General features: G+C 45.3%; 1 protein-coding gene across 1 annotated transcript in view; it reads left to right on the top strand.

Annotated features, from left to right (window-relative positions):
• Wdfy4 (WDFY family member 4) overlaps nt 1–12,679 on the top strand; it is a 226,542-nt gene that overhangs the window by 111,035 nt on the left and 102,828 nt on the right. The window contains exons 37-38 of the mRNA XM_057770469.1: nt 881–1,066; nt 2,669–2,805. Of these exons, the coding sequence (XP_057626452.1) occupies nt 881–1,066; nt 2,669–2,805 (323 nt within the window). The remainder of the gene's footprint in view (nt 1–880; nt 1,067–2,668; nt 2,806–12,679) is intronic.

The raw sequence follows: 12,679 nt of genomic DNA, 5'->3' as shown, positions 1-12,679 counted from the left end.
AAGACCACAGTGGCAAACCCCTGTCATCCCAGCAGCAGGGAAGTAGACACAGGAGTATCCTAAGGGATTTACTCATTCTATCCAAACCAGTAAGCTGGTTCAGTCAGAGAAAGGTAGAGAGTGATGAAGACATTTAACATTGATCTCTGACCTCCACATGGTCACACATGTCTGGATGCACCTGCACACACACACACACACACACACACACGCACGCACGCACGCACAGAGGGAGGGAGGGGGAGGGAGAGAGAGAGAGAGAGAGAGAGAAAGAGAGAGAGAGAGAGAGAGAGAGATTGAGACTCTAGGATTATCACCAGAGAGGGACCAGTGGTTTAAGACTAGAGGAGTTTCAGATATAGTTCAAGGGACTAGGGACTTCCATGTACCAGGAAGAGCTGGCTGGAGACAGCTCTAGGTCTCAGATAACCCAACAGCACTGAGAAGGGCAGATTATGAGAAGCAGATCCAATGTGAGGATTGCATTTGTGCTCCATTCTCCAGAGAGACCAACATGTCTAGGGAGGTTGTGGAGAGCTGCTTAGGCTAACCCTTAAGCTACCAAGGAGTCACACACGGGATACCACTGGTGTCAGACAGAATTGGAGATTGGAGAGAGGCTCCTTGATCCCCTCATTTCATGTTCTAGATGTGGGCACGAGAGATAGGCAGCACTTTGTGGTATGTAGTGAGACATGAGAAGAAGGAAGAACCCAGCTGACATGGATGTTGGTAACTTTAGCTCTACGTACTGACTCCTGGGGGGAATTTACCAAGCTGAGGCAATCATCAAGATAACATGTAGTGATGTTCTGCTGCGGCCCTCTTGGCGTTCTTTGGGGAAGGCCACCCTCACTGTGATATGTACTCTCTCTGTTAGTCCAGCACAACATCCAGAAGTCAGTGCGGACACTCTGGCAGCAGCTGGTGGCACAGAGGCGACAGACACTGGAGGATGCCTTCAAGATCGACCTCTCCGTGAAAGCAGGGGAGAGTGAAGTGAAGATCGAAGAGGTCACCCCACTCTGGGAGGAAACGATGCTTAAAACCTGGCAGCATTACTTAGGTCTCTGTCTACTGAAGTCCAGGAATGAAAACCTCTGGGTTCCATAGAGCCAAATCTTCCAAAGTTTCACTCAAGGGCAGAGCCTTTTCTATCCAGGGTTCTACCCAGGGCCAGGACCTTTTCTATTCCACACCTTTGGTGGGTGTGACATCACCGAAACACTCCTATCTGTCCTTACAGAGAATGAATGCTGTGTTTGCCTGCTGGGGGAAAGGAAGGCTGGAAATACCAACCAAGCAGGCATTTTGCAATAGTCTCTTTGAGGGACTGGTCATTGGTTCATGGCTCTGGCTAAGACTTGGGAGACTGGAGCACTAGGTCTGACCCTGATCATCACTTCTCAGCTCTGAAACTTTGCTCCAAGTTACACATCAGTCTTGAGTTTCAGGCTTTGTCCTGTCACTCATGAAGTGAATGACTCCCTTTAAGACAGGAGCATGACAGTAATCAAACGTTTGCCTTCACAGTTACCAATTCAGCAATGAGATTTTAATTCTGCTTTGGGGGAGGTTTTGAGATGGCTTCTTCCAAATTCATATGCTCCTTCAAAGTCCTTCAACCCCACAAAGTTACAGCATCTCAAGTCTTAGCTGTTTCATGTCAATTGCCTTACTGTTCAGAGGTCTAGAGCCCTTGTCTAACTGGCTTTCCAAAATGGTCCAGAAAATATGCATGAATATGTTTATCTTAGTTAATTTGTTCTGCTTGAATAAAAGCATAAGTTGAACAGTTTATGAATAACAGAAATTCTATGTCTTAGAGTTCTAAAAGTCAAGAAGTCCAAGATCTGGGTGTATGAGATTCACTGTCTGCCAAAGTCTTTGGCTTTAATAAGTCAGGCCTTTTTGCAATATCCACCAAGGTGTGTTTGTGCGGTTGTATCTTTACCTAGTAGAAGGGGTGGAAGGACAGAGAGCGCTTGAGCCCATTTTCTGCAGCCCTTTTATAAGGCATCCATCCATCCGTAAGGACAAAGCCTCATGACTTTGCCACTTCTCCAAATCTCCCTAGCATCGTAGTGGTGACAATACTGCAGCATGAAGGGAAAATCCTCAAGCTGCAGCAATACGTGTGCATGCAGTTTGGAGTCACAGCATCAGACTGTATGCCAAAGAGAAGTGCAATAAAACAAGACACATATACCCATGAGGATATAAAGTAATGCAACGCTGAGGTTGACTCTGAGGCTCTCTTTGCCTAGCAGTCATGTACTGAACACTTAAAATGTTCCAGGTCCTTTAAGCGCATTATTTTAGTCCACCCTCATGACACACAGCGGGTCTGGGTTCTTCCGTCCCTGTTTCACTACGAGAACACTGAGGTTCAGTAACTCTGGGAGGTCAACATATGTTCTATGTCTCACTAGACACCAACAAGCCGTGGAGTCAGGAGTTTAGAGCAGGTCTAGGGGCCCCACAGGTCACATCCATTTCTTAGTGAAAGGAACATCAGAAGATGGCAGTGTGTGCCCGCGGCATGGCTGCTTTTCTCTGGCGGCAGGCAGGCGACATCCAGGCCTTAGGGGGACACTCAAACCAGCTGTGGAACTGATGTTGTGCTCTTTCTTTCAACTTCAGCTCTGATATCTGTTTCCTCCCACAGCATCTGAGAAGAAGTCACTAGCCAGTCGCTCAAGTGTCACATACCACAACAAGGTGACTTCGTGGAGTGGGAGTCTGTCCTCAGCCATGAGACTGATGCCAGGGCGGCAGGTGAAGGACCCTGAATGCAGAGCAGAGGTGAGGCTTGTCAGGGGAGACATCTCAGGCATCTCCAAGCCCGGCTGTGGTATCTCCACTTTTCTGTCTGCCACTTGTAATCAAATTCTACGATCTCTGAGTGTTTGAAGGTGTGTATGTGGCTTTCCAGATGGGACCGCGTATAGAAAAACCAGGTCAGGGGCTGACAGTAACTGGAAATGAATCTGGATTATTTTTCAGTACCAAGAACGGGTGTTCTTGGAACCTACATTTTGAAAAACAAATCCATTTTGAAACAAGGCAAACCTGTTTTAATTTTTAAAATCAGCTAGACTTTCCTATACTGGTCACCCAGTTGGAATGGGCACAGAAACAGCCACAGATAAGGCTACTAAAGAATGGGCATAGAAGGTTCTGGAAGGAAGGAGTAGACGGCTCCTGATTTCACACTGCATTGAAGCTCAGCAGCTTCCACACCCCACATCCATCACTCATCTCCACGCGCCGTCTTTGTCGTTACCAGAAGGCACAGTTCTCAGGTACATATGTACACTGTGATGTCATAAGATAAGAGCATCAACTATTTGCCCTGGGGTCTGTTTAATTATTTTTAAAAATTAATTTTGATTATTACAGCTGATTACACCTCAGTGAGCAATGTAATTGATATTTTCTAATGTATCCCAAGGAACATTTTGTATAACACGCTTTTTGTTGTTGAAGGTTAAAGACTCTGTTATTGGTTTTTCCCTAAATATGCCCACATCATTAGTCCCTCCAGTGAGGAGGTCGCCATCTGGAAAAAGCAGCATGGAGACATTATTCAGGCACAAGTGCATGAAATTGGTGTTTTCGCATCTTCTGTCTCTCTTCTGGAAAGAAGAGGCTTGTAATTAAAGGAGTTGGTACTGGAGGAAGCATTATTCATTTGGTGTTACGCCTTATCATGTCAGTGCTGACAGCTCTATAGCGCTGATAAATTGTTCCTGGGAGTGAGACATGTTGAGGTGGGCTTCCTCATTTCTTGACTTCTTTTCCTCTTCACAAGAATATGTACTCTTCCTGACAGGGAAGCTGAACTTTGAGTCAAGGCCGATTTGATTGATGTCACTTATTTTGATAGATGTCATTTCTTCCTTCTTTCCTCTGACCCCATCACTGTCCCTTCTGGGACCAAATTGTGACATTGGCTGGCATGGTAAAGACCTGAAGATTTGGATGGGGGCTGGGAACTTGGACTCTCCTAGGGTCTCCAAAAGCCAGCTCAGGGAGCTTTGGAAGCCATTTTACCATGTCCACTGTCTTCTTGGAGAATCTTGGGTGACACTCTGGCCAGCCATTTTTCTCCATAGCAGAGGATGTTGCTTTCTTGTCTATGTGATTTCAGATGCCCTTATTTCAGAACAGGCTGAGAAGTTCCCTTTCCACCTGGCATAAGAAGGTTTTGTTTTGCTTGGTAGTTTCCAAGGATTCAGGACATGGTGACTTGGTCCGTGAGCTTAGGCAGAACACTGTGGTAGACAAGGATGTGTAGTAGAAAGAGCTGTTCAGATAGGCCTCACCTCCTAAGTTCCTAAAGACTTCCTAAAATGATGCCTCCAGCTGAGGCCCAAGTGCTTGATGCAATAAGCCCATGGGGGCAGAGGCAATTTGTGTTCAAACCATAGCAGTAATCAAACACCATTCTTTTTTGGCAGGTGGACATTATCATGACATATAGTATTGGCTTATGTCATGGAAAATCGGGTGAGGGTCAGGTAGACACCGATGCTCTGTATTGTCTCCATAGTTAATCTACAGTTAAAGTTATTCCAAAATGCAAAACATATCACCTTCTACTGACATGCATGGAAAGAAAAGCATTGGCAAACAGAATAGGGGTCTGGACCCTGGGATGCACTGGGAACTCATGCAAGGGAGGTTACTTTAGGGTGGAGGTGAGAAGAGGAGAGGTTTGGAAAATGGTGTAGGTCAGGGCTGCCAGGCAGGACAAGTCCAAGAGTACTGTCAGGGGCAAGACAACAATTAGCACCAGATAAGGACCACATGACTGTTCTCGATGTATCCATAAGTACAAGGTTGAATGGGGATATGTGGTGGGGTCTTGTTCATGTACAGGTTAGGTAATGGGTGATAGTTCTGAGGCAAAAGAGTGTCCAGGAGGTGTCCCATTGTTTAGGTGGGTAGGGCTATAACAACAGTGGTTGGAGTGTCCAGTGTCAAAGAATACAGGAAAATCCTGCTATCCAAGGCTGGGACCAGTAAAGACAGAAGTCCAGCAAGGCCAGAAGAAATGATTGTGAGAAGGGGGAAAGCCTGGGATGTGGGAGGAGAGAGTAAAGCTTAGAAGCATCTGTTGGCAAGGAGACAGATGAGAGTCAGAAGGCATGGCAGGGGGTGGTGTCCTTGAAATGGGAGCTCATCTGAATGCATGCATCCACCAACCCATGTCTTGTTGGGTGGAGATGAGCTGGACTTCTCCCCACTTGTCGTGGGAAACCACACACATGCTGTACACCTGTGCACAGCTTCCCGGGTCAGCCTCCACTGTGCCCACTGCAGGAATGAGACCTTATATTGCTGGTATCCCATCAAAGCTGAGGGCTTATGCTAAAGAAGGATACTCCAAGTGCTGAGCCCGTGTCTACCACATCTCCAGTGCAACACAGCTGCTCACACTTCTAGTTGCTGTTTTCATTATCATAGAATAAAGGTGAAGTGGCCTTGTGGAGGGAAAGAAAGGCTGGGTGAGGTTTTCCCTGGAGTTGCTAAAATACCAAAGATAAGCTTTGGGGGCAGCACTTGGACTTCTGCCTTGCCAAGACCAGAAGAACATTTGATTTTGCTCCAAGTGCCCCAAGGGTCCTGTGAAGTCTGTCCTTGACCACATATACCGGTTGCATCAACATCACCATAAACACCATCAGGAGCCATGTTGAGGGCCTTGGATATCTTAGGACAAGGCACTCATGTGAGAACGTGGCTGTGGATCTGCCATTCATAGCCCATCTCCTATCAGCTCCATCCCTGATCATATACCACACACACTTCCTCCCACGGAGCAGCCTTACTCGTGGCCAAGAACAAGATGCATACCCCAACCAGCAAATTGGTGGCAACCCCATTGAAGGGCACCCTTGCTAATGTCTTTGGCAAAGGAAGCGACACTTTTGACCATCTGCTCTGTAACTATGGAAGAGATAGCAAGTGTACGGAACTGGACGGTGTAAGGGAGTTGTCCATGGGTTCCTTGCTGTCATGCTTATGCTAGTGTTCCCTGATGAGGGGCTGAGGATGCTGTTGCTCACGCAGAGCCTAAAAGAGGAATGCAGTCTGCTGGTGACAGTGCCACCTTCAAGTTTAAAGCCTTGGCTCCTCCATATTTGGGAGAGAAAGCACTCTGGGGCAAACCTCAGAGTTCAAGCCCTGATAGGAGATTTCAGATCGTGCGCGTCCAAGGATTGGACTCGATTTTCAAAATTAGCTAGGGTAGGCTTTGAAAAGAAGTAGAAGTGTGTAATGGCGTAGAGAGTAAGAGCTGAGGAAGTGAAAAGGCAGTTGCCAAGTGAGCCAGAGTTCTCGGATGTCCTGTTGTAAAGAGCCGGAGTCAGAGATGCCAAAGAGCTAATGAAAAGCTCAGAACATTTGAAGCCCACAAGGTCGTCACACTGAATACTATTACATAAACGCATAGCAAATGCAACTTACTGTTGGCAGGCAAGAAAGGACTTCCACAGTACCCAAATATGACGTTAAGAGATGCTTAGAGGTAGGTAGTCTAAAATGAGAGAAAATTAAAATGCCTAAAAACTTCTAAAATGGAGGTGCAGAGGATCTAGAGAGAGGGGTGGTCATGGGGACATGTTCTTGCTGGCAGGCAGAAGAGTCACACTGTGTCCACAAGACAAGAGGTGTGTGGGGTACTGGAAACCAGAAATAGCCGCTCCCAACCTGAACATACAGACCTTCTGAGGAATTAATGGAAAACTTGGTTGTGAGGAAAGAAATTGTGAGAGCAAGCAATTAAATAGGGCTGTCTGTTAAGGAATAAAAGTCATCTGCAAAGAAAAAAACGTGTTAAACACATTTGGAAAAAATGTGTTTTAAAATTTTAGTGGTGTAAGCTCTATTGCAAGACCTTGTAAATGGGATCTTGGTTTTCTTAATTGTGGTGGGCCAGATGGCAGGAACTCCTGACATGGAGACAGTTCAAATGAGACCAAATCATCTTATGACCAGGACAAGGAAGCCTCATTTTATGGGGACTTGAACCAAAGAGGCCTGGAACTGACCAAAGTTGGCCAGACTGCTCTCTTGAACAAAGAAATGGAAGGATTTTATTGATTTGAGGCTGAGATTAATATTTGATATTTGTCCAGTGGTGATGGGCATGGTTTCAAAATGTGTGTGTGTGTGTGTGTGTGTGTTTGTGCATGAATACATAAAAGGTGTACACCTTGTGATAAAATAGAGGAACTGTAGGAATTTGAACTCTCGGGAAAGAACAAGAGTGGAAGGAGCACATCCCAGATCGAATAGACAGCAGAGTAAGTTCACCCTGTGCTGAAATGGTGACTTCTTCCTTAGATCAACGGCACACGGCAGATCATTGCTGCTGCAGCCCAGCGCGCTGTCTGCAGGAGATGGAGTAGAACATAACACTTAGAGCCACAGTTAGTTACGCTGCCTGTGACTAGTATCAAGGAGCTTGTGTGTGCCAGTGCTGAGCTGGTAAAGGTTGGTCGCTCAGGCTTGTCAACCTCAGCACCACCACCCAAGTACATTGGGGAGACTACAGTGCCATTAGGCCATGGGGATGCTGCCGTTCCGTTACGGTTTTACAGACCGATGGCGTACATGTTGTTTTACTTTTACTCTAACATTGCTATGCGTGTGTAGCTGTAGTTTTGTACAGCAGACATTTAGCAAAAAAACAGCGGTCCCATCACGGTGTTGTCACCCAGAATACAGGGGACGATTAACAGCAAGCTGAAAGAAGGCAGTGACTGCCCCCCCTTCCCAATTTAAGCAAGTTTTACTTGTCACCGTTTATCATAAGCCGGTTACAGGAATTGGAAAACTAGGTGTAAATGAACAAAAAAGCAAACACGGAGGCCTTGAATGATGTTTCTTCACTGAGTACATCATTTGTGAGACATCTTTATCTTCATAATAGAAGGATAATTAACATCACTAATTATCTAATTAAGTTCATTAAGCATCCACCAACAGTGCACCGTGAAGTTGACATTATGTTCTACTGTCAACAAATGCTTTGATTTCTTAGGAAGTAATTAAAATGTAAATTAGCATGCAATTATATGCACAGGGGAAGTTTTGAATCAGATATTCATTTCAAAACTGCTTAGAGCAACATCGTTTTTATTTTTTCTTCATCTTCAATAAAAAGAACCATTTTGCTATTAGCAGTGAGTATTAAGCTTGCCATTGTGCTGTTCCGTATTTGAATTACAGCAAGGACTGCACACCACGACACTCAGCTTTGAATTGATAGATTTGTTGTTGTACATTGTAATGTTTTTTTCCTGTTTGATCACTTTATTTAAAGTATTTGCTTATTGTTGTGCTCTTCATGTAAAAAAAAAACCACAACTGATTCTTTTCTTGAAAAATGTTCATAATTCATATTTTAACTTTTCTCAACAAACTTACCTTTTAAAGACATTTTAGAGAAAACATTTTAAAAGATCTATTTTTCTTTTCTTTTATGTGCCTGAGTGTGTATATGTATGTAAGTACAACATGAGTGTTCAGGAGACCATGGAAGCCAGGAGAGGGTGTCAAATCCCTTGGAACTGTAGTTGTAGGTGATTGTTAGCTGCCCAGTGTAGGTGCAGGGAACCAAGCTCAGGCCCTCTGTATAAGCAGTAAATGCTTTTAATTTCTGAGCCATCTCTTTTATCCCATTTTTAATGCGTCCTTTCTGTCAGCTATGTTTGTTGTGAACTTAACTAGTGCGCTGAGTTCAGCAGGGTGCAACTGTTCCTCTCCCTACCCAGGAAAGAGAGACTGCGCTTCTCAAACGTGTGGTCCAGTGGTCCTTGCTTCCAAGTTGACATCCTCGTGCTTTCTTGGATAGTCTGTGGTTTCTGATGCAATATTAAAACTGAGAAGAGCCCAATGAGGACTAAAATCACTCACATCCTTTGATTAAGACCACTCTGAATCACAAGGGTGTCCCAAGCTTCTCGTGAAAGAAACCTCTTCCCCCAAAGTGCCAAAGCTTTCAGCATTGGGAGAATCCAGATTAGATCCTATGTTTATCTCCTAACAGAGCACACGGCCCTAAGTATGCCTTCTTGGCATCTTTATACATGAATTTCTGGGTCATTTGAGGGTTCTGTTGAAGACGCCTGCCTCCCTGATATAGTATCTCATCCTGGTATCAAACTACATCAGCCTGTTCTTGGACCACGGCTCCAGTGGTGGTTAGTGGGATTCAGGTCTCTTAGGTTTAGGTAGATTTCAAATGAAGGCAGAGAACACAGGGGTCAGAGACTGTCTTGTTGATCGAGGCTGCAAATAAAAACCACAGAACTGCCCACTTACTGCTCATCACTGAGGGAACAGACAAATACCTGATGGTTGAAACCCAGAGTGGCTTGTTTTCCAGTGTTGATGGCTTCATTAAGTGCATATTGAATGACAGTGGCCCTGAGGTGGCTGGCCAGGGTGATCAAAGCATCCAGGCAGGGGCTCCACAGAGAAGAGATGGTAGTCTGTCTCCCTGAACTCCGCAGAAACCTGTGATCTACATCGTGCTCGTACCAACTTAATGAAGGATGGCTTCCCCTCATATATCCATTAAAACTGGAGCCCCCTTAGCTCATTCATTATGCAGACATGGACTAGCCAGCCAGATCCAAAACTGACCAAGGAATCTGCAGCCAAGGTCAGAGAGTGCCAGGTCGATTTGCAGCAAGCGTCTACCTTACCTACCCACTACAGTTCTCTACACCGTGATTTTTCTCTTAATCTATCCGAAGAGCTTCTCTTAATATAGCCTGTCTCATTCATAAATTAAGCTTGCAAAGTTCACCACCTAAATAATCAGTATGACATAGCTTGCCTAATCACAGTGGCTTGCCGTCCTTCTCACACCTGGTTATGCTCACCCTTGTCTGGTCTGCGTCTTTAGTCAGGGTAACGGTTATGTACTCTGCAGGAAATTGTCTCTTTGACCAGCCTTTTGATCATTCAGCCTTACACAGAATAGGGTGTTTGTTGGTGGGGATGGAGCAAGAGGGCAAAGCCATTCAGCAGCAGGCACAGAGGTAATGCGGGGCTTGTGAATCAGTGGCACATTCTCTACCTGGGGTCACCACTGCATACTGAAGGACATATCATTTCTAAATCATCCTTGGGAAAGTCCCCAGAGAAAGATGCTCAGATCTTCAAAGACTTCTACAGAAGCAGAGGCGTCTAGTCTGAAAAAGGCTAGCTAGAACCATACCCTTAATTAGTTACAGGTTCTTTTTCCCTTCGGCAGTGAATTATTTTATCACACAGTCGAGCTAATTGTCCCTGACGGCTGTCATAAAGGAATTAAGAGTTCAAGGGTCTTAAGACTCAAGCCTGTAACTCAACTCGGGATACTTTTGAATATGTATTGAAAATGTGCAATTTATCAGTGTGTGACTAGCATTGCTAAGTCTATAGAGAAGAGCCTCATGCTCCCTAATTGAAGCAGGCCTTGTAGTGTAGCTACCTTCCTGGTTAGACAGCATATAAGAAAAATCAGAGCAGACAATTGTCAGACATAAAAAAAAGCTCAGTGTACAACAATTTTGTAAATCAAAACACTTGAAATCCTTTCATCTTACAATTCTGGCTAAAATCCTTTTGAAGCCTGAATATGGTCCTTGAGAGGCTAGTCATTACTAAGGATCTCTCTGAGGTACTGTTTGCCCAAGGACGTCCTAGTAACCTTATAACCTAAAAGCTGGGGTTATATTTGGGGCCAAGTGACCTCATCCCAGGAAATGCTTTCAATTTTTAGATATGAATTTTGGAGTGGGGCAACGTACATTTTTATTGATTTCTCTAAATTCAAATTTTAAAAACTTAAATGTATTCATCAAAGCAAAAAAAAAATTGCTTTATTGTTCCCAAAGACAGAAGTGTCCCCAACTATATAAATGATAGAACGGCAGATGGTCGTGGAGTGGAGAATCAGGCTGGGGCCCTCCTGAGGCGTTGCTGCCATTCACAACCCGCTAGGCGCCCCGCTAGCAGCCCGGCCGCTGGGGCGCCTGTCGCGTGAGTTACAGCCGCGTTCTCGCCCTGGGACCCATCTATTATGAGAAACCATTTTGATTAATTAAAAAAGTCTTTCAAAGTCTCAGAACGGGAAGTTCGGGAAATGCTTTTGCTTTGCCGTGGTTGATGGGGGTGGATGGAAACTTGGCTCGTTGGCCTGACAAAGAAAAGAAGAGAGGTTGATCATAGAGTATGCGGAGAGTATAAGAAAGCCTTCGAGCCTGGTCCTGACTGGGCTGAGCATGAGACCCGACGACCTCTGGGTACCAGTTTACCACCTAGTCCTACCCTAACAGAGCATTAAGGTAGTGGCTGAGAACTTTAAGCAAAAGGAACAATACAAGTGGACAAGCTTGGGTTGGACCAATTTTGATTCAGAGACTTTCACATCAGAGACTCGGTCTACAGACAGGGGCAATGAAGCAAAACAGGCACCTTCTCTCTGCGGGGAGACAGACTAATAGCCAAATGGAGCAAATTGTTTAGAGGCTAGGAATAGAATAAAATAAACAGAGGAGAAGCACCCCGTTAGAGTGTTCTGGAAGGCTTCTCAGGAAAGTGGCAGTGGGCTAAGAGCAAAGAGAGTGCCAAAACTGTAGGGTGACAATGACTTCGTGTGTGGAGGACATGGACAAACCCCTCTGGCTGATTGTGGACGTCAGATGGAGGTTTAGACCAGGAGGAGGGTGATAGGGACACGTTTTTCTGTATTTTTGCTTCTGGGTGTCCATCTTCATCCACATGTAGCTCTCACTGCCCTTCTCCATTAGTCCTTCCTCCAGCATCCCACACACATTCACTGATGTCCTACTGTGCCTCAGACGCCTAGTCAAGGCTGGGGATGCTAAAAAGAAAAAGCATAGTTCCCTCAAGCTAGTGGCCCTCCTGCTGGGTAGGTAAAGTCATTGTGGCATGGTAAGAGGTTTTCAAAGGAGAACCCAGGCCTAAGCATGGTTAGGGAAAACTCAGCCTGAGTCCTACAGGAGAAAGAGGGTCTGAAGGCAGGTTGGTGGGGAAAGAAAGCCCCTCCAGGTGTAAAGCAGCAGTCAGTTATGACTGTCCTGCCTAGGGGCCAGCTGCCAGCTTGGAATGACTCAAATACCAGAGATAGTTTAACACATTTAACTTTTGACCCACTCTCCAAATCATTTATGATACATTTAGATGAAGATGCACTCAATAAAGAAAAGAGCTTAGGAAACAGAAGAAGTGGTTTCTGATGAGTTAGGACCATAAATATAAAGTCTATAAAGTCCAGCTTGGGTCTGGGCCCACAAGAGGTTGGAAAGTTCACACATTAACATCTCATCCACTGACTGTGCTTCTACCCAGATGGGGGCCAAAGCCTGAGATTAGGCGAACAGGAGAACACGGCAGACAGACCTTGCCTAGCAGCTTAGCCCTGCCCCAGCTTACCTTCACTCCCCTACTGTGACCTTTTAAAGGTCACATCCAAGGGTTGTCCTATACTCGCCAACACCCATCATCAGGTCCCATGATGTCTGGAACAGTTTCAGATCCAGAATCGCTGGATGGGAACTCCTGTGCAGCTGGTTTCCCTCCCATTTCCAAGTTCATCTTAAGTCCTCCAGGTCCTCCTCCTGCTGGACCCTCCCATTGTAATCATTCACTC

This window comes from Chionomys nivalis, chromosome 5 (genome assembly GCF_950005125.1).
Source record: "Chionomys nivalis chromosome 5, mChiNiv1.1, whole genome shotgun sequence".
Classification (NCBI taxonomy): domain Eukaryota; kingdom Metazoa; phylum Chordata; class Mammalia; order Rodentia; family Cricetidae; genus Chionomys; species Chionomys nivalis.
The sequence above is the reverse complement of the archived record's forward strand: the minus strand, read 5'-3'. Positions and strand labels throughout refer to the sequence as shown.